The sequence below is a fragment of the Rhinolophus hipposideros genome (assembly GCF_964194185.1).
Source record: "Rhinolophus hipposideros genome assembly, contig: HAP1_SCAFFOLD_140, whole genome shotgun sequence".
In the NCBI taxonomy this organism is placed as follows: Eukaryota; Metazoa; Chordata; class Mammalia; order Chiroptera; family Rhinolophidae; genus Rhinolophus; species Rhinolophus hipposideros.
Genome location: NW_027669107.1, coordinates 134,836 through 161,263, shown reverse-complemented (window position 1 = coordinate 161,263; position 26,428 = coordinate 134,836). Strand labels below are relative to the sequence as shown.

General features: G+C 41.8%; 1 protein-coding gene across 2 annotated transcripts in view; it reads right to left on the bottom strand.

Annotated features, from left to right (window-relative positions):
- LOC308495689 (ankyrin repeat domain-containing protein 26-like) overlaps positions 1–26,428 on the bottom strand; it is an 82,898-nt gene that overhangs the window by 22,288 nt on the left and 34,182 nt on the right. For both annotated transcript variants that reach the window (XM_081080656.1, XM_081080657.1), the window contains exons 9-11: positions 23,305–23,533; positions 15,208–15,410; positions 13,777–14,002 (exon numbers count right to left, since the gene is read on the bottom strand). In XM_081080656.1, the coding sequence (XP_080936782.1) occupies positions 13,777–14,002; positions 15,208–15,410; positions 23,305–23,533 (658 nt within the window). The remainder of the gene's footprint in view (positions 1–13,776; positions 14,003–15,207; positions 15,411–23,304; positions 23,534–26,428) is intronic.

The window sequence follows — 26,428 nt, the reverse complement described above, 5'->3', positions numbered from 1 at the left end:
CTCGTGATTCTCCTCTGCGTAAGGTTTTGCAAACCGCCTGCAAGTTAGGGGAAGATACTGGAGATTCTGGGTTGGCATTTCCAGTGATAGAAAGACAGGACGCACAAGGAAATCCTGTCCGAGACCATGTGCCTTTTGCATTCAAAAGTTTAAAAGAATTAAAAATGGCATGTTCTCAATATGGTCCTAATGCCCCGTTCACCCAGGCCCTGCTAGAATCACTAGCTACAGAAGCCCTGCCGCCTAGTGATTGGAAGCAACTTGCTAGGGCTTGCTTATCAGGAGGGGACTATATCTTATGGCAGTCTGACTTTGCAGAATTCTGTCAGAGTACTGCAGAGATAAATCAGACACAAAACATTCCTATCTCCTTTGATATGTTGGCAGGTGAAGGACCTTATAGAGACTTGCAAACACAATTAAGTTTTGACCCGGCTGCTTATGCACAAACAAGTGCTGCCGCCAGGCGTGCATGGAAAAATTTTCCTATGCCTGGAAAACGTTCTGAGGACCTCTCTAAAATTATCCAGGGGCCTGATGAGACTTTCCAAGACTTCCTTTCGCGATTAATGCAGGCGGCTGGAAGAATTCTGGGAGACTCAGATGCCAGCATGCTGTTAGTTAAATAGCTCGCTTTTGAGAATGCTAATTCTGCATGCCAGGCTGCATTATGACCTTACAAAAATAAGAGTGACTTGTCAGATTATGTCTGGTTGTGCTCAAAAATAGGACCTTCTTATACACAGGGTCTTGCAATGGCCGCTGCTTTGCAAGGAAAGACTGTTAGAGAAATGTTATTCCAACAACAACAACAAAAGAAAATAAAGGGACAGGGCATCTGTTTTGGGTGTGGACAGCCGGGCCATATGATCAAAAACTTCCCTAATAAACAAGGTCAGCCTCAAAGGAAGGAGGGCCCAAAACAACCTGGATTATGCCCAAAATGTAAGAGAGGTAAACACTGGGCCAATGCATGTAAATCTAAGAGGGATGCCTCCGGTAATCCTCTTCTTCCAGGAAACAGGAAGAGGGGCCAGCCCCAGGCCCCGCAACAATGCTATGGGGCGCTGCCGCAGTTGGTCCCCCACCAGGGAAATCCATTCAGGAACTCTTCCCAGCAACCCCAGGCAGCGCAGGATTGGACCTCAGTAGCGCCGCCTACACAGTACTAACACCTGAGATGGGAATGCGAGCTATTCCTACAGGGGTCTTTGGGCCTCTGCCTCCACAGACTGTGGGACTCATCCTAGGAAGGAGTAGTATTACCATGAAAGGGATATTGGTTGCTCCGGGAGTTGTGGATATGGATTATACAGGAGAGATCAAGATTATGACACATTCGCCTGGAGGCACTTCAGTGATCCCTAAGGGCCCACGCATAGCACAATCATTGTTAATTCCACATGTCAAACCGGGTAAAACAGCAGGCCGTAAATCCCGAGGCGACGCGGGCCTTGGTTCATCAGATGCTTATTGGGTCCAGGCCATTCACCACCAGGCCAGAATTACCACTATCCATTAATGGCCGTTCCTTCATGGGCCTTTTAGACACGGGGGCCGATGTCTCTGTTTTAACTGCAGATCAGTGGCCTAGCCACTGGCCAAAGCAGCAAACACTAACCCAGTTACAAGGCATAGGACAATCTCAGTCACCAGAACAGAGCAGTGATATATTGTTGTGGAAAGATCAAGAGGGACATGAAGGATCCTTTCAACCATACATAGTGGCAGGATTGCCTGTCAATCTATGGGGCAGACATGTCATGAGTCAGATGGGAGTTTACCTGTACAGCCCTAATCAACAGGTCACTATGATGATGTTCGATCAGGGACATCTGCCTAGAGATGGCTCAGGTCCCTCTGGACAAGGGAGAAAAGAGCCTATCTTTCCCTCGCCCTTACCACAAAGAGCTGGCTTGGGATATTTTTAACGGGGGTCACTACTCCTCCTGTACCCCATGCAGATGCTATCACTTGGAAAAGCGACACACCTGTTTGGGTAGAACAGTGGCCCCTATCATCAGAAAAGATACAGGCTGCAAGGTTGCTGGAACAGGAGCAACTCGATAAGGGACATACAGCACTTTCTAACTCTCCATGGAACTCTCCCATATTTGTAATTAAGAAAAAATCAGGTAAATGGAGGTTGTTACAAGATTGGAGAAAAATAAATGAGACTATGGAGCTCATGGGGGCTTTACAACCAGGATTGCCTAATCCTTCTGCTATACCCCAAAACACATATAAGATAATCCTGGCTTTAAAGGATTGTTTTTATACCATACCATTGTGCCCCAAGGACTGTAAAAGGTTTGCTTCAACTAACTTACAAGAACCTATGAAGAGATATCAATGGCTGGTGCTGCCTCAAGGTATGGCTAATAGCCCTACTCTATGTCAAGAATGTGTGCCAGCAGCGTTAGAGTCTACCCCGTCTCCCCACATACAATCCTTAATCACACTCTTTGTTCTAAATTTTTTAAACCTGGATGCGCGTGGCAGATCTGCCGCAGATCGCTTCTGGCATCCTAACACTCAACAAGATTATGCCCAAGTGAGATGGCAGGATCCAGTTATTAACCAGTGGCATGGGCCAGACCCAGTCCTAATTTGGGGACGAGGGCATGTTTGTGTTTATTCACAGGACAAAGGAGGTGCGCGGTGGCTGCCTGAGAGGTTGGTGCGGCTTGCTGATGAGCGTCTTCAAGATCCTGCTGGTTGCACAGATCCCTCAGGGTGAGACATACTGGGCATATGTTCCTGACCCTCCCATGCTACACCCCACTGTGTGGAACGGGCCTGAAGTCATTGGTGGGACAAATGACACTAGGCTATTAGGACATCCATTCGCTCCTGCCATCCTACAAGCTGTTGGATTCAATCATAGCGGCTTGGGCTTAGGACTCCTCATATGCTTCACAAAGACTGTCAATGTTACCGGATGTTTCCGTGTGGGCAACCAGACAAGTCACGGAGACAACCAAGGACAGAGTGTCACATTCCATCAGCCAGCAGGATGGAAAAACATCAGGGATAAAAACCCACCTCCACAACAAGCCCATGGTCCTTGCGGTGAGGAGAACAGAAAAAACAACAGATCCATCATTTGGAGACAGTATACCTCCCGGCCCCCAAGACATATTTGGAAACTAGTGGGAGCAGTGGATACAGTGACTATGAGTATGGACGAGGGACAAGGCAAGGTAGAAGGCAATACCACTGCTTGTGTCAAGGCTCCGTATGTGCTTATGATTGGTAATTCTAACATCACCCCTATTGACAGGGTCCAGTTTAATGTATCTTGTATACAGTGTAACCTAAGTAATAGCATCAATTGGTCAAATGACAAAAGTAGAGCTATAGTTCTCCACCGATCATCTTTCATTATGGTACCTGTTAACATTTCAGGTCCTTGGTACTCGGACCTCAGAGGAGAATTCCCCTCCTTTCTAGCTCTGTTCCATTTGCTACTGCCTTTTGTAATAATCTTTGTTGGTGTTCTTCTATTCATGTGTTTTACTCCGTTGCTCAGAAAGATAATACTCAAGGGCTTCATCAATCTCCAAACAAATGTTCATGAGTTGAGATTATCTGCCCAGGTTCACCGTGTCACTGACACCCGTGTATAAAGCCCCTACAATGGGTCGGCAGCCAAAGACGGGTAAGGATTTGGTAAGAATGTACATAACCTAAGACAGGAACCGTTCGCTAGAGGGATGGTCTCCTATGATGGGTAAATGGACATATCTGTACCAACCACCTAAGCCAGGCGCGCGACCCTTGTGTTAATTTTATATATATATATATATATATATATATATATATATATATATATATATATATATATATATATATAACAAAGAAGGGGGACCTGTGGGAAACCGTGCTGAAGTGCTAGCAGGTGTTGTTTTGTGAAATGTTGAACCTTTGACTTCCTTGAGTGGTTTGTGCTCCCAGCAAGGCAAAACTTGCTACTTTGAGAACACAGAACTAGACAAGGTCAGGAAGTGTGCAGCTGGCCAAAAAACAGGCCCTTGTGTATTACCTTTATTGTAACTACTAGATTGCAGACAGTTCTGTTACTTTTTGATGCCCAGAGTATATAAGCTGCAAAAATAAACTTGGACTGAGGCATTCTACTTAGAACTGCAGCAGTCAACTTAGAACTGCAGCAGTCAACTTAGAACTGCGGCAGTCTACTTAGAATTGCCTGCCCTCCCGATCCCATCTTTGTCTCTCTTCTTTTTTCTCAATCCTCACTCCCCACTTCAGGGAGTGTTCGTCTCATCGGCAGGCACCGACAGGGGAAGACAAATTTGTTTTCCAATATTTGCATAACACTTTTTTTTGTGAATGGCCTGATAGAAAGGGCTTATAACGTGAATAATGTGACAACAACATCACCAGACAGACCGTGTAAAATCAATAACTAAATACCATAGGAAGGCAAAAGACTTTCATGAAACAGTTTTAAGTTATTGTTAATCAACAATATAAAATGTAAATCACATTTTTACACGACTTGAATTGAGGAACTACCAACGTAGCATTATTATTATTTTCCCCCAAAACAGCTCTTTTCTTAAATATTTACTTCAGCACTTTCTATCGTGTTTCCCCGAAAATAAGATGTAGCTGGACCATCAGCTCTAATGCGACCTTTGGAGCAAAAATTAATATAAGACCCGGTCTTATTTTAACATAATATAAGAACGGGTCTTATGTAATATAAAATAATATCAGACCAGGTCTTATACTAATTTTTGCTCCAAAAGACACTTTAGAGATGATGGTCCAGCTATGTCTTATTTTCGGGGAAACACGGTATGTTTATTTCTAGGTGAGGAGTGTGTTCAGATGGTGGAAGTAGCTTGAAGTCCAACATGAATAAGGACAACATTTCTGCAGTCTTATTTATACTTTCCATTTATCAAATATATAGAAAGGTGAGAAAATTATACACAAAAAATGTATCAGCAAACTTTAATTCAAAGGATTTCAACTAGAAGGATTTTCTCATTACTGGCAGTTCTCACTAGACTACGTCTCGGAGAAAGCTCAGGTTCCACTGGGGACACCCATGGGATAGCACAGCTTAGGAGTCTGCATCCCTCCTTTAGCTAGGTAGCTCTACACGTCTCTGCTTTGGTTTGTTTTGTGTTAATTGGGGACTACTGAGGAACAGTTTGCTTTTCCTAGATGTCAAATTGTTCTTTTTTTCAATCTAGTTGTGGATTGTACATCTCACTGGCCAATGTGGGACTTGAACCGGTTACCTTGGTGTTATGGGCACCTCGCTCCAACCACTGAGCCAACAGGCTCCCCACCAGCAGCCCTATTCCAAGCTCAACCCATTGCTTCTCACGGGTCTATGTGGGAATCGAACTGTCAACCTTGGTGTTATGAGCACAGTGCTCCAACCACTGGGCCAACCGGCTGCCCACCATGGTTCATCTCCAAGTTCAAGCCATTGTTTTCAATCTAGCGGTGGAGGGCGCAGTTCACTGGCTCATGTGGGAATCGAACCCACAACCTTGTTGTTAAGAACTTGCACTCTAACCAACTGAGGCAACTGGCCACCCTTGGTCTCTGTTTTTATATACCGTGTTTCCCCGAAAATAAGACCTAGCTAGACAATCAGCTCTAATGCATTTTGGAACAAAAATTAATTAAGACCCGGTCTTATTTTACTATGATATAAGACCGCGTATGATATATGATATGATGTGACGTGATGTGACCGGATCTTACATTAATTTTTGTTCCAAAAGACACATTAGAGCTGATTGTCCGGCTAGGTCTTATTTTTGGGTAAACAGAGTCATTAAACAAAAAAAATTTTCTCAAAGAACGGTACTATTCTTTGATAAAAAGAATATTTTTCAGGTCTGAAAGTCACTGATTTAGTGAAAGTCCCTAATTTTGCATAAGAGGCAACCAAGACTCACAGAGATTATATAGGTCACCTGAGGTCACCAAACCAAGGAGCTGCGGGCCAGGAATGGGATAAGTCTCCCTATTGAGGCTAGCCTGCTATGCCAGCTACTACCTCATATTCCGGAAAATTCCATCAATTTCTGAGTACAACTCAAAGAATATGAATATGTAAAACTTTGTCATGTAGCTCAATAATGTTAAAGCATGAGAAACAAAATAGTAGCTTTCTAACTCAAGTATTATCTTTAAAGTCATTAATAAAAATAAAGACAGATTAATATCACAAGTCCTATTAACAGAAGTCAAACACACTCAATTTATAAAGCATAAACATTTCTAAACACAGAAAAGGGAACTTGAAGGAGAAAATCATGAGTTAAAGAAAGCAAACTCAAGTTGAGGAAATTCTTCCTTAAAATGACTTGTCTTTTCCTCAGAATCAAATTTGGCTGACCAATATAAACCAACACAGGTAATATTCATGGTGGGGGTTAAATATAGCGAAATGGGAAACACAAAACAGATTTCTCTTTACCATCTAGTGCACTTGTGTCCAACCTCACATCATCACAACTGCATCATCAGTCTTTCCAGTGTTCCCTAGTGATTTGGGACACTTATCTCTGGATCTCGACAGAGTGGGGCTTTTCCATCTCTTATTCAGCCCTGCATGATTGGGCAACCCAACGCCTCACAAGGGAACAACGTTGGCCTTGGAATGAGGGCATTGACTTTAACATAAACAATTTTCCAATTTATGAGGAAATACTGAAAACTAAACACCTCTTTCCTACCAAAAAATAATTAAAGGAAAAATGTCCACAAGCATATTCTCTCTCATTGCTCCTGCCTTTACACTCTTTCATCTTCTGATTTCTGTGGTGAAACCACTGAGAACATTTTAATTGTGCATCATGCTTAAGAATTTACAGAAGCGTTGGCCATTCACTTTCTTTTTGTACCCAGTCCTTCCTCCAGGTTCACCTCTTTGAAGGACTTGGACTCCATTTAGCCGAAGGGCTGTCCGAAAATCCTTGGCTTTGTTCTCCTATGATTTATTAAGGGGAAGCTAAATGAAAACACAAGGTTGGAGCTCCATTTAGAACAGGCCTGTGCTATGTTTCTCTGCATTAAGAAGGCCACAGTTGTTAGATGGGTGGGGGGGAGGGGGTTGGAGATGGGGGGAAGGGTGAAGGGATTGGGGGGCGGTTGGTGACCACAGGATGGCCTCAGGGTCTTTTAAGAATTACTTTGGGGAACTTACTCAATAGTGTTTGGGGATTTTGTTGGGTGTCCAATGGACATGTGTCCTGTTTGGGAGACCACCTCAGGGATGCGGTGGATGCTTGGTCATGGCATTGTACACCAGAGACTGGACATTAATGAATGCCAACTATAATTTTATGTGTATAATGTGATGGCTCGGTGTGAGGTCGGGGTGGTGGTGGATGGGGAAAGGGGGGTTCACGTTGTGAGGGATGTAAAAATAAAATAAAACTAAAAAAAAAAAAAGGAGGCCACAAAACACCATCAAAACCACAAACCACCTTGCATTGATCAAAATGGATATTCTTTGGAATGATGTAAACATCATGTCAAGAGAGACAACCCCTTTCTATCTCCACGATATCTACAACTCATCGGGCATCTATAGCCCAAGAAAGGATCTTCTGCTCAACACACTACGATTCCTTAAAAGACCACGCATCTGTAAAAGGGAAGGAGGGTGCACTGGATGTGAAAGGGAGGCAGGATGGAGGAAAGCACAGGGACAGCCCACAGCTGCAGTTCCAGGGGGACAAGGCTGAGCCTGAAGCCCCAGCAAAGGCAGTGGCGGTGGAGGGGACGGGGTGCAGCTCCCACATCACTGCCCAGGGGAGGCTAAGCGGGGCAGCAGCAGCATCCCCCCACCCCTCTCCAGATGCAGCAGTGCTGGCACCACCAGGGACCAGTAGCAGCAGCAGAAACAATTCTCCAGGCTCACGACCACACACAGTGCTACCAGTAGACCTAGGGAACCAGGTAGCAGCGCAGCGGGCTCAAGAACAGGCCTCCTCAACCACCCACTACCCCCACCTGCGTGGTGGTGGTGACCAGAGACCCTGGAGACCCGGATACAGTTGCAACACCCATCTCCCTGGTCACCCAGGCTTGGACTCCCACACCCACAGCTAAGCCCCCGCCCCTGGAACCCCCATACTCAAGGAGCACCTGTGGGAGAAAACAGAAACTACACTCTTGTACCATCTACTGAAAACAAAAGAAAGACCCCTAATTATATACCTGTTTAATTGTTCAAATCGAAATGTACCTACATAAGAAAGTATTCACTACTTCAAATGTGCCTGTAGAGGAACAAGCCACTCAGCAGCATGAAGAAGCAAGGTGACATGGTTAACACTGAGAGAAGATGACACTTCTCCAGAAACCAAGTCAAAGTCACGGAAGATTGTGATCTCTGTGACCGCGATTTCAAAACAGCAGTCATGCCCTCTGCTCATCACACAGGGCAGCTAAGAGACTTGGAGGAGGATGACGTGAAGGTGGGCAAACTGGGCGAGCAGGGGAAGTGGGAAGGGAGACGTGGCCCGCATCCATGGCTGCGGAGGCGCAGGTGGTCCCCGGACAGAACAGAGACCACAAGAGCCAGGAGGTGGGCTCTTTCCCTGTGTCCCACAGCTCATCTCCCTGCTCAGAGAGCAGCATATCCAGAGTTTGAGGCAGTCACCTCACTGAGACCTCCAGCTGGGCCCTAGGTGGGACAAAGGAAGTAAGCACCATACCTGGGCCCCTCCCCCGACTCTCCCAATCCTACCCCCACCCTTCCAGAGACTCACGCTGACCCCTGATCTGAGGAGTAGTGTCAGATTACAGAGGACCCATAGTGCTCAGGATCTGGGAGGACCCGGTTTGTAGCTACTGCGACCCAGGGAAGAAGCTGGGAAGTGTGTGACACTGCTGGGCTGAGAGAGAGAAGACTCCTCCATCCCCAGTCCCCACCTTCTCTGACCTGCCCAGGGCAGGGCAATTACAACTGTGGAGACATGCCCAGGGGTTAGCAGTAGGCAGCAGTCGCAGCTCTGGGCTTTCAGCAGCTCAGAAATCTCCCACCACACACGCACACATGCACGCACGCACACACACACGGAAGGAGTGACCTAAGACTCAGGAGACCTGGGCACAGGGCTGGTTGTGTTACTCTCAGTGCGCATATGTGCAGGCAAGAGCAGAAACTGCACTGACTTTGTAGAAACTACCATCCAGACCCAATAGCCCCACTCATCTACATCTGCCATCCCAGGGTCACTCTGGGCACCAGGTGACCGGCTCTGCCTGAACAATACACAGAGGACTCTCTGGTACAGCAGAGGACGGCCTGGAGATTACTTGGTGGGCTTAAGCCAAGACTGGCGCTGGGTTTTTTTTTTGTTTTGTTTTTGTATCTTTGATATTTTTGCCTGTGTTGAGTGTGGGTTACTGGTTGTTTTCACACGTGAGTGTATTTGGTTTTGACTTTGTTGTTGCTGTTGTGCTTGGTGATTGGCTTTGTTCTGAAATTGCCCTACACCAGGGCCCAGCCCAAGAGTCACAAGATTCGACACCTCCTGACACCAACTCCAGACCCAACCAGAGTATTATTGGGTTTGACCTACAAGTGACACACCCAGAGGGAATTCTCTACAGGCACAAGAGCCCATAGAGGCCAAGTCTAATCGGAGTGGTCCACCCTCACGCAGCAGATCATCCACCGAGGGCAGAGCTAAGTCTCACAACTAGGCGGCCTAGGATCAACCCCACCTACTGACCAGCCAAAAGCAATGGAAGTTCAACTTTACACAGCACAATATACACAACACCAGGGTCACCTTTGGAGCACACGCACAGGAGAATAGGGAAGTGGTGCAAGTCAGATATAAAGGACACACACTACATAAGATAAGCCAGCAAAGACCGAGAATCCTAGGGGATCTACCTAATACATCGAAGCAAACACGGAGAGTCAACCAGAATGGGGAAACAAAGAAACATGTCCCAAATAAAAGAACAGAAGAAACCTCCAGAATTGGAACCAAATGAAATAGAAGTAACCAACCTATCAGAGACAGAGTTCAGAACACTGACGATAAGAATGTTTAAAGAGCTTAGTGACGACATAAAGAAGGATAGAGAAATCATAATGAACAACCAGTTAGAACTAAAGAATACAACAAGTGAAATAAAGCACACGCTTGAAGGAATTACCAGTGGGTTAGATGAGTCAGAGAATCGAATCAGCGACTCAGAAGACAAGTTAACAGTGAACACACAAGCGGAACAAAAATAAATCCACGCCTATATGGCCATTTAATCTACGACAATGGAAGCAAGAATTTACGGTGAGGTAAAGACAGTCTTTTCAATAAATGGTGCTGGGAAACCTGGACAGACACATGCAAAAAGATGAAGCTGGACCACCTCCTTACACCATATACAAGAATAAATTGAAAATGGGTCAAAAACTTAAATGTAACATCTGATACCATAAAACTCCTAGAAGACAATATAGGAAGCAACTTTACATATATGACCCGGAGTAAGATTTTTACTGATACATCATCCCCTTGGGCTAGGGAAGTAACAGAAAAAATAAACATATGGGATTACATCAAACTAAACATTTTTTTCACAGTAAAGGAAATCATCATTACAACAAAAAAGGGTCCTACTGAATGGGAGAAGATATCTGCCATTGATATATCCAAACTTTATTAAAAAACTCACTCAACTCAGCTCCGAAAAAACAATCAAACCAATTAAAAAATGGGCAGAGGACATGAAGAGACATTTTTCTAAAGAGGACATACAGATGGCAAACAGACATATGAAGAAATGCTCAACCTCACTAACCATCAGAGAAATGCAAATAAAAACCACATTGAGATACCACCTCACCCCAGTCAAAATGGTTATCGTCAATAGATCAACAAACAACAAGCGCTGGTGAGGATGTGGAGAAAAGGGAACCCTTGTGCACTGTTGGTGGGACTGCAGATTGCTGCAGCCACTATGGAAAACAGTATGGAGGTATCTCAAAAATCTGAGAATGGAACTACCTTATGACCCAGCAATTCCACTCCTAGGCATCGATCCGGAGAAATCCAAAACTCTAATTCAAAAAAATGTATGCACCCCTATGTTTATTGCAGCTCTATACACAATAGCCAAGATATGGAAACAATCAAAATGCCCATCGGTAGAGGACTGGATTAAGAAACTGTGGTACATTTATACAATGGAGTATTACGCAGCCATAAAGAAGAAGGAAATCTTACCATTTGCAACAATATGGATGGACCTAGAGGACATTATGTTAAGTGAAATAAGTCAGACAGAGAAAGACAAATACCTTATGATCTCACTTATATGTGGAATCTAAAGAAAACAATAAATGAGTGAACTAATCAGAAACAGTCTCAGAGACACAGAGGAAAAACTGAAGGTTGCTAGATGGGAGGGGGGTGGGGATAAGGGGGAAGGTGAGGGGATTACAAAGCACAATCGATAACCCCAAGATTGCCATGGGGATACTAAAGTCAATTTGGTGAATGTAATCAATAATGTAAAGATTTTGTAGGGTATCTGATTACACTTGTCTCTTAGGGAGAGCACCTCAGAGATGATGTAGATGCCTGACAACTGCACTGTACACCTGAAGCTGAAGCTGAACAATAATGAATGTTAATGTTAACTACAATTGTTATACACACACACACATATATATGTATGTATATATATGTTTACAAGAAGTAGAGTACAGCCTGAGGGATAGAGGCAGTGGAAATGTAATGGCTGTATGTGATGTCAGAGGGGTCGTTGATGAGGGGAGAGGGGTCATCATTATGTGAGGCATACAAATTATAAATGTGTAACTATTACATTGTTTTGTACACCTGAAACTAATAATAAAAAAGAGTTAAAAATAGTAATACTCATTCACTGAAAAAAAAGAAGACACCCAGAACTAGTTTCTGCACAGTAAAACAAACAAACAAACAAAAATAGCACTTCTTGGTGACTTTCAGGCACATATATAACACCTGTCAATCAGCAATCTGGCCCTCAGCTTAAAATAACCCAGTTCAACACAGTCGAGTGGTGGCCAAAGAGAAACAGGGCTGAGCTATTTTCAGCTGTAGCCCCAGCAAGAAGCTGAGTATATTATATACTATATTATATAAAATACTATATGTCAATAGTCAAAAGACATACAGTATTTACTTCTAGGGCCAAAGATTAGCACGAACCAGGGAAAGCTTGTTCACCTGAAACTAACGACATACATTATACTTCACTTAATTTTTCAAATACAAAGGAGATAACAGACTCTCTGCCACATATTATATACTCCCCCATGAAAGAATTATTATTTCATTATCCTTTTTATGCCTACTGCTGCCTAGAGAAAAAAAATCAAACTCACTTAAAGCCCTCCTCAATTTGACCTCCACTAACCGTTTTAAACTAATTTTCTATATTGTATGCTGCATATAAATTAGACCAATTGTTCCGAGCAGATGATTTGTGCTTTCCTTCCTGTATTCTCCACGTTGCTTAAATGTAATAAACATTTTGGAGGGTAAAACAAAACAAAGTAACAGCATGAAGAATGTCACTGAGATATAACAACACTCACAAGGCAGTTCAATGAGTTCAGGAGTAAAATTAATGACCCGGAGGAGAACTTTATCAAAGAGATGGAAACTATGAAACAGAACCGAACAGAACTCCTGCTGGTCAAGAACTCAAGAATGAGTATTTTTAACAACCACGTCACACGAAGAAAACGAGTTGTGATTTAAAGACTCCCTAGCACTGCCACCTTATTCATCAATTACCCAAATGCTGTCAAGACATATAGACATAAGTGAACTTCATTTTAAAAATTCAATTATTTGCTTAATGTCCCTATTTAGAATATGTACAACTGTGAAGCAACTCATTTTAAAACACTGAAATAGATAGTGCTATGAATAAAATAAAAATTAAGGATATACTCTCTTGTTAGAAGATAACATTAACCATAAAAACAGAGACTAATCTTTCTGCAGTATTATAAGTTTGCCGAATTAATAAAAAGGATTATATCTGTTTCATTTAATAATAAACATCCATTTGTGGTTAGGTGTTTGGCCAGCCATCATTCACTTACACTTAGGGGAAGAAAAACTGGGATGCACAAAACTTTAAAATTTTTATGAATCATCTCCAACTAAAACCAATTAAGAAGCCAAAGCATCTCAAAGCATACCATTGGTTATTAGGCAATGATATTTAACATCTGTAATAAAATTTAAAGGCAAATTTTCAAGCATTTTAAATGTATCACTTTAGTTACATTTATTAAATAATAATAAATAACTCAACACATGAGAGCTCTAGGGACTTAAAAAAAGACTGTAAAATTTCTATCTCCTTTCTATGCATATTAGCACACATATTATGCCTTTTACTTCGTGTGCATTAGTCAATGAAACAACTCAAAATTTCATCAACGACAAACAAAGAAACAAAAACTCATAGACACAGACAACACTTAGTGGGTGAGGGGGGAGAGAGAGAGGTAGAAGAGGGAAAAGGGGGTCAAATACATGGCGATGGAAGGAGAACTGACTCGGGATGGTGAACACACAGTGAAATATATACAAGATGTATTATGGAAATGTACACTTGAAACCCATATGATTTCACTAACCAATATCACCCCAATGAATATATAAGACAAAACAAAACAATATTATATCAAAGAAATAAAAAAGAAAGAAATCTGAAACGCAAGGGAAAGAAGCTAATATAACTAACCTTGGGACAGTAATACCCCATGATGTCATTTGAAGCCCGTGCGGTTGACTTAGGAATCACCAAATTTTCTCTTGGAGCAGGATTTCCACTGAGGAGTAACTCAGTATTCAAACTCCCAACACATGGTGGCTCAAGGACTCCCCTCCTAAGAGCAGTGCTGAGAAACTCCTTGGGCTGTTCCTTTGCCTGAAGATCGGTTCTAGCCTCTGCCAGTCTTTCATTAGCACTGTGAAGATTGTAAGACACAAAGCTTTGAATGTTATTTTTCCTGAATGACTTGCATTTTTTTCAAGCTGCCATAATAAATAGTAAAAGGAATTTCCCATTAAACAGCATTTTAACATTGAAAATGCGTCAGGGCAGACCTACCATGCACAAGGATAGGTTTCAAATTATCCTAAACAAGCACATATGTTTCTATGGGGACGCCAGACTAAGAAGAAATTCAAAGTAGGGAGGGGAGGAAACGGGCTATCAGTGACATCCACGGCTTCACAGATAATACTTGCTGCCTTCTACAATGGCTGAACCAATAAGATTCTTGAAGATTGCCATGAGACATACATAGCAAACGAGTTTAGAATTTTTAAAAAATCCCACCAAGATATTTTCAAGCCTTTGCAGTCACCGCCCTTGGGTAACGCCCTCATTACCATGAGGACTGAGGTGTCATTTAGAACAACAGCCTCTGGGGGAGAAGGAGGGAGCCTGGTTGGTGATCCTACTGAATGAAACCGCTCAGCAGGCCTGTAGCTTATAATATAACACTGTGGCCAAGGCGCTGGGCGTGGGCTCTGCGCTTCCTGCCTCCACACACCCCCTCAGGCTCACCACCTTATCTTTTTAGCCACTTCTTGGGTTATACTACCCTCACCCCTACGTTGTTAATCCTCTGCTATATTTCACATGTATGCCTTTGTGGACATCAGAAAGACTAGAAAGAAGAGCTTGTCTGAAAGCGACCTCTAGAGATAATAACACAGAGCACAATGGAGACAGTACATGTACCAAGTGCCAGAACATGCGGAGTACTTAACCCTTTGGGTTTAAGTTGTTATCTTATAATAAATAGTTACCTCACTAAAAACTATTTAGGGGAATTCTGACAAGAAATTTTATAATAAATAGCGTTGTCTAAATCATAAAGCTTCAAAAACACTTTGCTTAAAGACTGGTAGATCAGATTAACTGTATGAAAACCGCGAGAAGGAGAAATACAATCATGTAAAACCAAAAATGGAGAGAGATGCAAATGTCCTGAACTAACTAACATTTTAAAAGTAATTTATTCACTAACATCATTTTCCAAAATTATACTATTTAGTAAGCTTTCATTTCCTATCAATCTCGGGAATCTGCCTGGATAAAAATTATACTTTAGAGGCAAATTAATGAGCTCGATTGATTTTCTCTGACTTTGTTTGGACTTACTTGTTTAGTTTGTTTTCCAATGATGTTCTAAGTTTTAATTCCTCTAGGTAGAGGTGTTTACATTCTTCCAATTCTATTTTACGAGAAGTTTCCACTTTGGAGAGTTCAGATTCCAGACGTTTAATTCTGAGTTCCATGTCACTTAGGGAAGCGCCATCATGGTCATTTAATGGGTGTACGTTTTTTTGAGATGCTGCTTGTTCCTAAAGCCAACAGAAAGGATACATTTTAAAAATAATTATAAACTGAATAATTACAGTCTATTTGTATTCTTTAGTTTTAAGTCAATGATTTGGACGGCAATTTAAATGTGAAAAAAGCTGAAGTTTAAAATATTTATCATCAATACGGAATAAAATAAATCTGAATCAGGAAAATATTTTGAATCATCTCATCTAACAATTCCAATAAGAGAATCAATTTTAAATTTTAAAAATTGAACAATATGACTTAATAATCTAAGAATATGGTGCATTTTATTTTCTGTATTTCCTAATAGTCTCGTTTTATATCAATTGGTCTTAAAAATCAAACGATTTTTCAGAAAGAACAAATCTCAAACATCAACTGAGTGACAATAATGATGGGAACTGAAATATTAAAAAGGAGAAGCAAATACCACCTTTGTTCCAGAAATCTAAAAAAAATAAAATAAAAACAACTGCCATTAAGGGGAGTAGAAGAATCACATACACTATGCATATTGAAAACGTAATTTGCAGCAAAATGAATTAAGACGTGTTAAAAATTAATGAATTAACCTGTAAAAATAGATTTAAAAATTTTTTTCTACTACATCCTGTCTTGCTCAGTCTTCAATATCCCAGAATTTACTGTGTTCTGCTTCACTCTTTTCTACCACATTTGTGACTATATGAATTTTGAGGTTTAATAATTTTTATCTCCACTCTTTTTATTCTCACTTTTTCACATGACTTTTGTACTCCTTTCATAGATAATAACTCTTGTTTAAGATTGATTTTCTTCAATAAGCTATAGATACCTTTTTATAAAAAAACTTTTTAAAACAAATTTTTTTTTTATAACTGGGGAACAGTGTTTTTTCCAGGACCCATCAACTCCCTGTCAAGTAACAGTTTCCAATCTAGTTGTGGGATGCGCAGCTCAGCTCCAAGTCAAATTGTTCTCTTCAATCTACTAGTTATGGAGGGTACAGCTCACTGACCCATGCGGGAATCGAACCGGCAACCTTGGTGTTATGAGCACTGCGCTCTAACCACTGAACCAACTGGCCGGCCGCCCACTGGGGGCTCAGCTCCAAGCTCCAGCCATTGTTTTCAACCTAGTTGTGGAGGGTGTAGCTAACTGGTCCATGTGGGAATCGAACCATCGACCTTCGTTACCAAGGATTGGAACCAGCACGATGCTCTAACCATGGAGCCAACTGGCCACCCCACAGATGGAGACATTCTGAAGATGCAGTTTCCAGTTTTGCTTTGAGAGCCTCATTCTGAATGAGTAAGATAGTATGATTTGGTTACGAAGGAAGTTGACTGAGAATAGTCTAACCCCAAACCAGTATCAACTTGTGAAATAAACTCAGTTGCCATAAAATGTCATCCATACTATAGTAGATCCTTGGAATGTGGAAACTTGAATTACTCAGAATGGAGAACAAAGAGAAAAGCACCAGGAGACTCAAAAATGTATCCTTTATTGTCATCAACTTTGCCACACAACATCTGTACTTGATTTTCTACGATTTCCTGAATGATTGGTTCATGTTTTTCTTCTATAAAATCACTGTAAGTCACCTCTGAGTTGATAGTCTCTCACCTGTTCCCCATTTTAACTGTCCATAATTTCTTACGAAGTTGTAGGGAGTTACGAGTAACTCATCTTGAGATAGTTAGGTCTCCGTCAGCTACAAATGTTTCATGGTAATTTGAATTGCTTTCAAGAAGAAATGATTCCCAAGGTTAAGGAGAAATCACATCTCACACTGTGATGTTTAGTGAGATGATCGCTACATTTTTTTCAACAACAAAAAAGTGTCTTAATTTGATAATGCTATCTTGTAATCCTCTCTTTCCACAATATACAAGAACATCCTAAACAGCAATAATAACAACAAATCTGCTGGAATTTCAGTGATACTGAGTTGGGTAGAACTACTTTCCTGTAGATACAATGCTTATTTTGTAAGATGAGGTGATTGGATAGATGTAGTGTTTTTAAAACATGGCTACAAATTCTTGACATTTCTCCATGAAATTCCCTCCCTTTTAATATGTGCTGGCCTTAGGAAGTAACTGGATTCTAGTGCATGGAATAGGGCAGAACTGCTGTGAGAATGCTATGCCTGCGGCAGAAAATGTGATATAGGTTCCATCTGACTTTCTCTCGGGAAGCTCGCCCTGAGAACCCAGCCACCATGTTGTGCAGATGAAGAAGCCCAGGACACACAGTGAGGCCTCCTACAGATGTTCGCGCTGAGACGGCCCCAGTGGGCATCCCGGCCAAAACCCCGCTTCAACTGCTACACGTGTGTGTAACAGCCTTTAGATGATTCTCATTCGCAGCTTCATGGCAACGCAGCTGATGCCAAGTGGAACAGAAATGAGCTAGTCTGACTGAGCTTCACTCAACTGCATTACTGGTGAACAAAACAGATGCTGTTTTGAGCCACTAGCTTTTGAGTTGGTTTCTTGAGCAGCAATGAACAACTGGCATTGATACTGATATTCAAAATGGTGTGAGCCACAAAGAAAAGCAATCTAAAACCTGTAGGAGTGCCTTTCCACCAGGAGGTAGGTGGAACCCGAAAGGATGTGGAGAAGAATGAGAACGACACCCACAAGAGCCTCCAAGAGACGGTTATTGGGGGCTTGCGGGCCCCTAAAGAGGCTGGCCACAAAGACTTCTCAGCTAGTGAAGAAAATGAGTCTGAAATGCGGATGAAAGGGGACTTTTGCTGTGAAGTAACCAAGTAAAATCCATGAGATACATGAGCTAACGAAAGACTGTGAACTGTAAAGGAACCAGGACTTATTGTGTTCAAATGTGTTTCCCATTACAGCCTCTCCCACATGCCCTGTTGTCAAATCATGCTAAAATAAAGAAATGGCTTCTGAGTGAAGATCAAATTCGCTGTGCTCCCAGGAAGACATGATCTACGGATGAGGACAAGACTGTAAAGCCTTCCTCAAGACTTCGAAAGAGTTAAGGTGGGGCCTTAAATTCCTGGAAGGCTCTTAAGAGGAAAAGAATTTTATAGGCATGGTCCTACAACAGCTACAGGAAGCCCAAGAGCTTATCTCAAAACGATGTATGACGGTGGCTTTTCTAATGGCACGAACCCCAAGAAACTCTCACGCAACTCCAAGTTTTTAGGATAGTCAAGTAGCAAAAAACCACCTTGTTACCTTGGACTAATAAAAACCAAGAGAGTGAAAAATAGAGGAGGCCTGTGGGTCTTAGACATTTGGGTGGAGGAATGACGCTGAGGGAAGAGCTGCAAGCACAGGTCATTTCTTATGAAAAGGACAGAACAAAGAGCTCACAGGGGACAGCCAAGGGCCATGGAGAAGCATTGGCATGATTAGGACTAAGTCCTAATCAAAGAACGGACAGCACACATCAGGCTGTATTTCAGAATTGCTATGGACTAACGTGCCTTCCACTTTCTATTTCTGCAGGGGAAACTTCAGCAGTCGAGCAGAATGTTGGGTGTGTGGGTGGTAGATAACTTGTCTCTTCCTTTCTCATGTTTTCATATTGAAAGGAATTGTCCTCAAGGAGCTTTATCCTAGAAACCAAAACCCAGGCCCTTCACCCCCATTTGCACCAGACTAAGATGGTGAAATCTTAGATTCGAACCTGAGCCTGATGCCATTAAATTGAGACCTGTGGCGAGTATTGTGTAGGGATGAGTGTATTTTCCATGTGGGGGGAATGTAAAGAATTGTGGCCAGTGGACAGATCAAGGTGGTTTTTAAATGTGTCCGTAAATTTTGAAATATTCATTGCATAAAACCACTAGAATATGGGTCAACATTAGTGACTGGCTCCTAATGAACAGAATATGTTGAAAGACATTCCCTGTGAATTCCAAGACTCCTTCACAAAGGACAACACAACTCCTGTTGGTTATGTCTCTGAGGATCTGAACCTTGGAATCCAGCCCCATGTTGTGGGGAGGCTCGGGCCACAATGCGAGCTGGGTGTTCAGGTGTAGGTCTTCCTGCTGTCTGCCCCAAACAAATCTTTTACTTGTTTCTGATTGATTAGTTACTTCCTAATTTTTAACAGCTGTACTCTTGAAATGTTTTCTTTGGATGGGTGAAATATTTATTCCATTAATTATATATGAAGCTAAAGGTACAACTATGCATCTCAATGTGTTTCTGAGAATGTGGGATCTATGCCAAGAACAAGACTGGCACCAGTGTTTCAGAAAAGAACCGGGTCAAACAGAATCTACTTTTCAATTGCAAGATGATGGATTAGAGAGATTTCTAAAGAGGAAAGCAGATGGTCCAAGTTTCATCTTCTCCTTCCTAGACAGTGAAATCTATGGAAGAGGCTATGGATTAGGAGATAGACAAAATGAAGAAAGTTGTCCACCAAGTATCAGATCCTATTACCGACATTTGATGGAAATGGGAGTGAAAGGGAGGCACTGGGTTAAAGATTAATGTTTTGAATGAAGAAAACAAAAGGAATGAGTCGACTTTGTAAGCCTAATATCCCATCATGTCATAAGGTCACCAAGGTCTGCGGGCCACAGGCTCCATCCAGAAGCAAAACATCTCCATAGAAGTGGAATTAAAGATATTCACCTACATTGACATTTTATTATTCCATAAGGCATCTGGTAATATGCAAGATGACTGGGGAAGCGTTCTCATAACATTTGATTTGGTAATGGCGTAAGGACAGATCTATAGACCAATAAATTGGAAAAGATGATCCAAAAATTAACCCTCATATATATAGTCAAGTGATTTTTGACAAGGGTGCCGAAAAATCCAGTTGGGCATGAACAGTCTTTTGAACTAACGATACTGGTTCTACTGGATATCCACATGCAAAAGAAAAATTAAACCTCTACATCATACCATATATAAAATTATTTCAAAAGGTAAAAACCAAAACTATAAAAGCTTTGAAGAAGCTTCATGTCTTCATGACTGGAGTTGGCAATCGTGTCTTAGATATGACAGTACCAAACAAAAGTAGATAACTGGACTTCATTAAAATAAAAAAAAAAAACTCTATGCTTTAAAGGACACCATTGAAAAACTGAAAAGGCAAGCTAATGAGAGGGAGAAATATTTGAAAATCCTATATCTGATAATCGATTTGTATCTAGGATATATAAAGAATTATTACAATTCAACAAGAAAAAGACGAATCAATTTTAATGGGCAATGGAATTGAATCATCAGTTCTTCAAAGAAGTTATACAAATGGACAATAAGCAAGTGAAAAGATAGCTCAGCATCATTAGTCATCAGAAAATACATCAAAACCACAATATGGAGCAGAGAGTTCACTAGTGGTTCCCTAGGGCTAGGAAGAGTGGGAAGGGCAGACGGGCACACGGTGAAGGCTAACAGTACACAGATAGTTTCCAGGGTGATGAAAATGTTGTAAAACTGATTGTGATGATGACTGCATAAAGCTTTGAATACACTAAAAGCCACTGCTCTGCATACTTTAAATGAGTGAACTGCATGCTATGTTCATTACATCTCCTTGAAGCTGTTACGAAAGAAAGGAAGGAAGGAAGGAAGGAAGGAAAGAAGGAAGGAAGGAAGGAAGGAAGGAAGGAAGGAAGGAAGGAAGGAAGGAAGGAAGGAAAGAAGGAAGGAAGGAAGGAAGGAAGGAAGAGCAGTGCTGGCACCACCAGAGACCAGTAGCAGCAGCAGAAATACTTCTCCAGCCTCCACCCACAGCACAGTGCTACCAGGGCCACGGGGAACCAGGTGGGCTCAGTGGACTCAAGACAGGCTCTCCCTGACCACCCCCTTCTCCTGTTCCCTCCCACGGTGCTGGTGCCCAGACTCCCTGGTGATCTGGATACAGCGGCAACACCCATCACCCTGGTCACCCAGGCCAGCACTCCCACACTCACAGCTAAGCCCCCACACCTGGACCCCCCAGGCTCAAGTAGCACCAGTGAGAGACAACAGAAACTGTGCTATTGCATCAGCTACTGAAAAACAAAACAGAGACGTCTAATTATCTAGCTGCTGAATTGCTCGAATCAAAATGTACGTAAATAAGAAAGTGTTCACTACTTCAAATGAGCCTGCAGAAGAACAAGCTATCCAGCAGCATGAACAACCAAGGTGACATGGTAACACTGAGAGAAGATGACACTTCTCCAGAAACCAAGTCAAAGTCATGAAGATTGTGATCTCTGTGACCGAGATTTCAAAACAGCAGTCATGAAGAATCTCAATGAGATACAAGAAAACTCACAAGGCAGTTCAACGAATTCAGGAGTAAAATTAACGAACAGAAGGAGTACTTTATCTAAGATATGAAAACTATAAAAAAGGTCCAAACAGAAATCCTGGAGCTGAATGAAGAACTTAAGAAATGAGATTAAAAATGGACATTTTAATAACAATATTACACAAAGAAAACAAGTTGCTATTAAAGATGCCATATCATTGCCACCTCAGTCATCAATTATTCAAGTGATGCCAAAATGTACAGATATTGGAGTATTACGCAGCCATAAAGAAAAAAGAAATCTTACCATTTGCAACAACATGGATGGATCTAGAGAACATTATGTTAAGCGAAATAAGTCAGAAAGAGAAAGACAAGTACCATATGATCTCACTTATATGCGGAATGTAAAGAAAAGAATCAGTGAATGAACTAATCAGAAACAGTTCTGGGGACAAAGAGGAAAAAGCTGAGGGTTGTTAGATGGGGGGGGGATAAGGGGGACGGTGAGGGGATTAGAAAACAGTCGGTAACCACAAAATGGCCTCAGGGTTTTTGAAAAATAATTTCGGGAACGTAATCAATAATGTTGTAAAGATTTTGTAGGGTATCTGATGGACACAGGTCCCATCTGGGAGACCACCTCAGGGAAGATGTAGATGCTTGATCAATGTACTACTGTACGCCCAAAGCTGAACAATAATGAATGCCAACTATAATTTTATATATATAATGTGAAGGCTCGGTGCAAGGTCGGAGGGATAGTGGAAGGGGAAATGGGGGAGGAGGGGTTCACAGTGTGAGGGCAATAAATGATGAACGTCTAAGTATTACCTTGTCTTGTGCACCTGAAACTAATTAAAAAAAATTCTAGAGCTACAACTTCTATTTCTTTTTAATCTCCTTAAATCTCCATTTAAAAAAAAAGATGTACAGATATAAGTGAACTTCATTTTAAAAATTCAAATATTTGCTCAATTTACCTCTTTAGAAAATGTACTGTTGCTTAGCAAGATATTTTATTTTATTATTACTTTTTAAGCAAAACATTTTAACTCATCAAAATAAAAAATGCTATAAGTAAAATAGAAATTAAGGATGTACTATTATGTACAAAGAGAACAACTTTTAACTTAGAAAGAACAAATTAATCTTTTCAGTGTTACAAGTTTGCAGAATTCATAACAAGGATTTACCTCGGTTTCATGGAAATAAGAAACATCAACCTATAGTTAGTGAATGTCAATCATTCACTTACGCTTAGGGGTGGCAAAACTGGGCTGTAGGAAAACTAAAATTGTTATAAACCATCGCCAAATTAAAACCAATGCAGAAGTAAGCCAAAGCATCTCAAAGCATACCATTCGTTGTTAGGCAATAACATTTCATTTGTAAAATCTAATTGAAAAGCAGCTTTTCCAGAAATTTAAAATGTGTCAGTTAATTACATTTATTGAATACAGTTAATGACAGGTAGCTCTTAAAACATGGGAGATGCAGGGACTTACAAAAGATTGTAAAATTTCTGTCTCCTTCCTACATTAACACACATAATTATGCCTTTCACATTGTGTGCATTAGTCAATGAAACAACTGAGAATCTCACCAAGTTAAGAACAAGAATTATATCGGACATCTGAAACCCAAAGGAAAGAAGATAATATAACTAACCTTCATGAAGTAGGTGAACGTGTCATTATTATTAGAAGTCTGTGGGGTTGACCTAGGAATCACCGACTGTTCTCTTGGAGCGAGATTTCCTCGAGGTAGGAACCCATCACTTATCCTTCCAATACAAGGTGGCAGCAGGACAGGCCTCCCAGGAGCGCGGCTGAGTAAAGTGTTCCGTGGTGTCTTCATGAGAAGCTGGGCTCTCATCTCTGCCAGCGTGTCATTAGCACTGTGAAGATTGTAAGAACAAAGGCTTAGTATTTTATTTTTCCTGAATGACTTGCATTTTTTTCAAGTTGCCATAATAAATAGTAAAAGAAATTTCCCATTAAACAGCATTTTTTTTTAATTTTTTTTTATTTTTATTTTTTTTTTGGTTTTTGAGAGCCCACTGGCCCATGTGGGAATCGAACCGGCAGCCTTCGGAGTTAGGAGCATAGAGCTCTAACCACCTGCACCACCCGGCCGGCCCCCATTAAACAGCATTTTAACATTGAAAATGCGTCAGGGCAGACCTACCATGCACAAGGATAGGTTTCAAATTATCCTAAACAAGCACATATGTTTCTATGGGGATGCCAGACTAAGAAGAAATTCAAAGTAGGGAGGGGAGGAAAAGGGCTATCAGTGACATCCACGGCTTCACAGATAATACTTGCTGCCTTCTGCAATGGCTGAACCAATAAGATTCTTGAGGATTGCCATGAGACATACATAGCAAACGAGTTTAGAATTTTTTAGAAATCCCGGGGGAGATAAAAAAAAATGGCGGCGTGAGGTGAGCCTCTGTAACGCTCCCCTGGAATTTACAACGAATCGGACAACAATAACTCCACAAAGGACTCCTTGCACAGCAGACAGGCAAGACGAAGAGGCCGACTACTGAATTCACCTCCAGGTGGGTGAATCGCGCGAGCGGGGGAGGAGGGAGAGGAGAAGTGCGGAGACGGAGCCGCGCGGGCGCAGGACACAGACCTAGCTCAGTGCTCGGAGCCCGCTGCGCCCGGATCTTCCGCAACTGCGGGAGAGGGAAGGACTCGGACTGCTAGGGCTCCTCTTACGGCCCACAGGGCTGAGGGGGCAGCATACAAAACCGCTGAACCCAACGATCACGGCAGACCTCGGAGCAAAGACTGAGGGAAGAGGGCTGAAATCGGTGGTTTAAGCCCTCACTGCCGAGCGGAGAACGGAAGCCTTAGGCACGGAGACTAGCCGCCCCCTCCTTACCCTCCCAGAGCTCGCCCCGCCCCCACCAGCCCGGTGCTAGAAGCGATAAAGTAGCAGTGTCGGATCAAAGGACAGAATATTTGCTGCTCTGAGAACTGTGGACCGCAGACACAGATTCGCAGCTCAACTAGTTCTGGCAAAGGGGAGGGAGCTGTGGAAGCAGGACTGGCTGTGGTGGTGGTCGCCGCCATTGCTCTGGGCCACCTCTCACAACTCACCCCGCCCCTGGCCCCACCTATCTGGGCGGATCCCTGCGGGAGTAAACAGAACTGCTGAAACAAACGGGCTCTGAATCTGGTGCACAAAGAGCTTTGGAACTCCAAAAGCTCTTCGCATACCTATCAACCTGTTGCAGAAGACACTCCTGTAGATGTCTAGGAAGAGAAATAGTAAATCAGTGATTGCCATGAATAACCAAGGCAACAAGATAGCTCAGAAAGAAAATGAAAAGTCTCCAGAAAAGGAACTTAGAGATACGGACCTTTGTGATTTAAATGACAGAGAATTCAAGATCGCAATTCTGAAAAAACTGAACGAGATGCAAGAAAACACAGAAAGGCAGTTTAATGAACTCAGAAACACAATCAAAGAACACCATGAACATTTTACAAAAGAGATTGAAATCTTGAAAAAGAACCAAATAGAATTTCTGGAGATTAAGAACTCAATAGAAGAAATTAACAATAAAATATCCAGCTTAGGTAGTAGAGTTGACCAGATGGAGGAAAGAATCAGTGACATCGAAGATAGGAACCTGGAATTTACACAGAGGGAAGAAGAAAGAGACTTGAGACTTAAAAGAAATGAAAGAACTCTACAAGAACTTTCTGACTCCATCAGAAAGAGCAATATAAGAATAATGGGCATACCAGAAGGAGAAGAAAGAGGGAAGGGAACAGAGAATATATTCAAACAAATCGTCGATGAGAACTTCCCAAAGTTGTGGACAGAACTGGATCCTCGAATCCAAGAAGCAAATAGAACACCCAATTACCTCAATCCCAACAGGCCTTCACCAAGGCACATTGTATTGAAGCTGTCTAAAATCAATGACAAAGAAAGAATCCTCAAGGCAGCCAGGGAAAAGAAGACGGTAACTTACAAAGGAAAGCCCATTAGATTATCATCAGATTTTTCAGCAGAAACTCTACAAGCTAGGAGGGAATGGAACCAAATATTCAAACTATTGAAAGAGAGAAATCATGAGCCAAGAATAATATATCCAGCAAAGATCTCTTTTAGATATGAAGGAGGAATAAAGACCTTTCCAGACATCCAGAAGCTGAGGGAATTTTCTAATACACAACCTGCACTACAAGAAATACTAAAGGAGGCTATTAGACCACCATCAACAGGGACAACTTGTGGCAACCGAAACATAAAAAGGGGGAGCGTAAAGGCCTGAACTGGAATATGGGAATAGAGAAAGTAAGCGTACTGAAGAAACTGGAATACTCTAAATATCAAACTTTCTTTTACATAAACTCAAGGGTAACCACTCAAAAAACATCCAATCTGAAATATATACTGTAATAAAAGAAGAAACAGAGGGAAACATCATAGAATACCACCACACAGAAATAACAGACAACAACAAAAAGGCAAAGAAACAATGGAGACACAGCCTTACCAGAAAACTAAAGACAGAATGACAGGAAATCCTCACATATCAATAATCACCCTAAATGTAAATGGACTGAACTCACCAATAAAGAGACACAGAGTAGCAGATTGGATCAAAAAACTAAACCCAACCATATGCTGCCTACAAGAGACACATCTCAGCTACAAGGACAAGCATAGACTCAAAGTGAAAGGGTGGAAATTGACACGCCAAGCAAATGGTACCCAGAGAAAATCAGGTGTAGCCATAATGATTTCCGATGAAACAGACTTC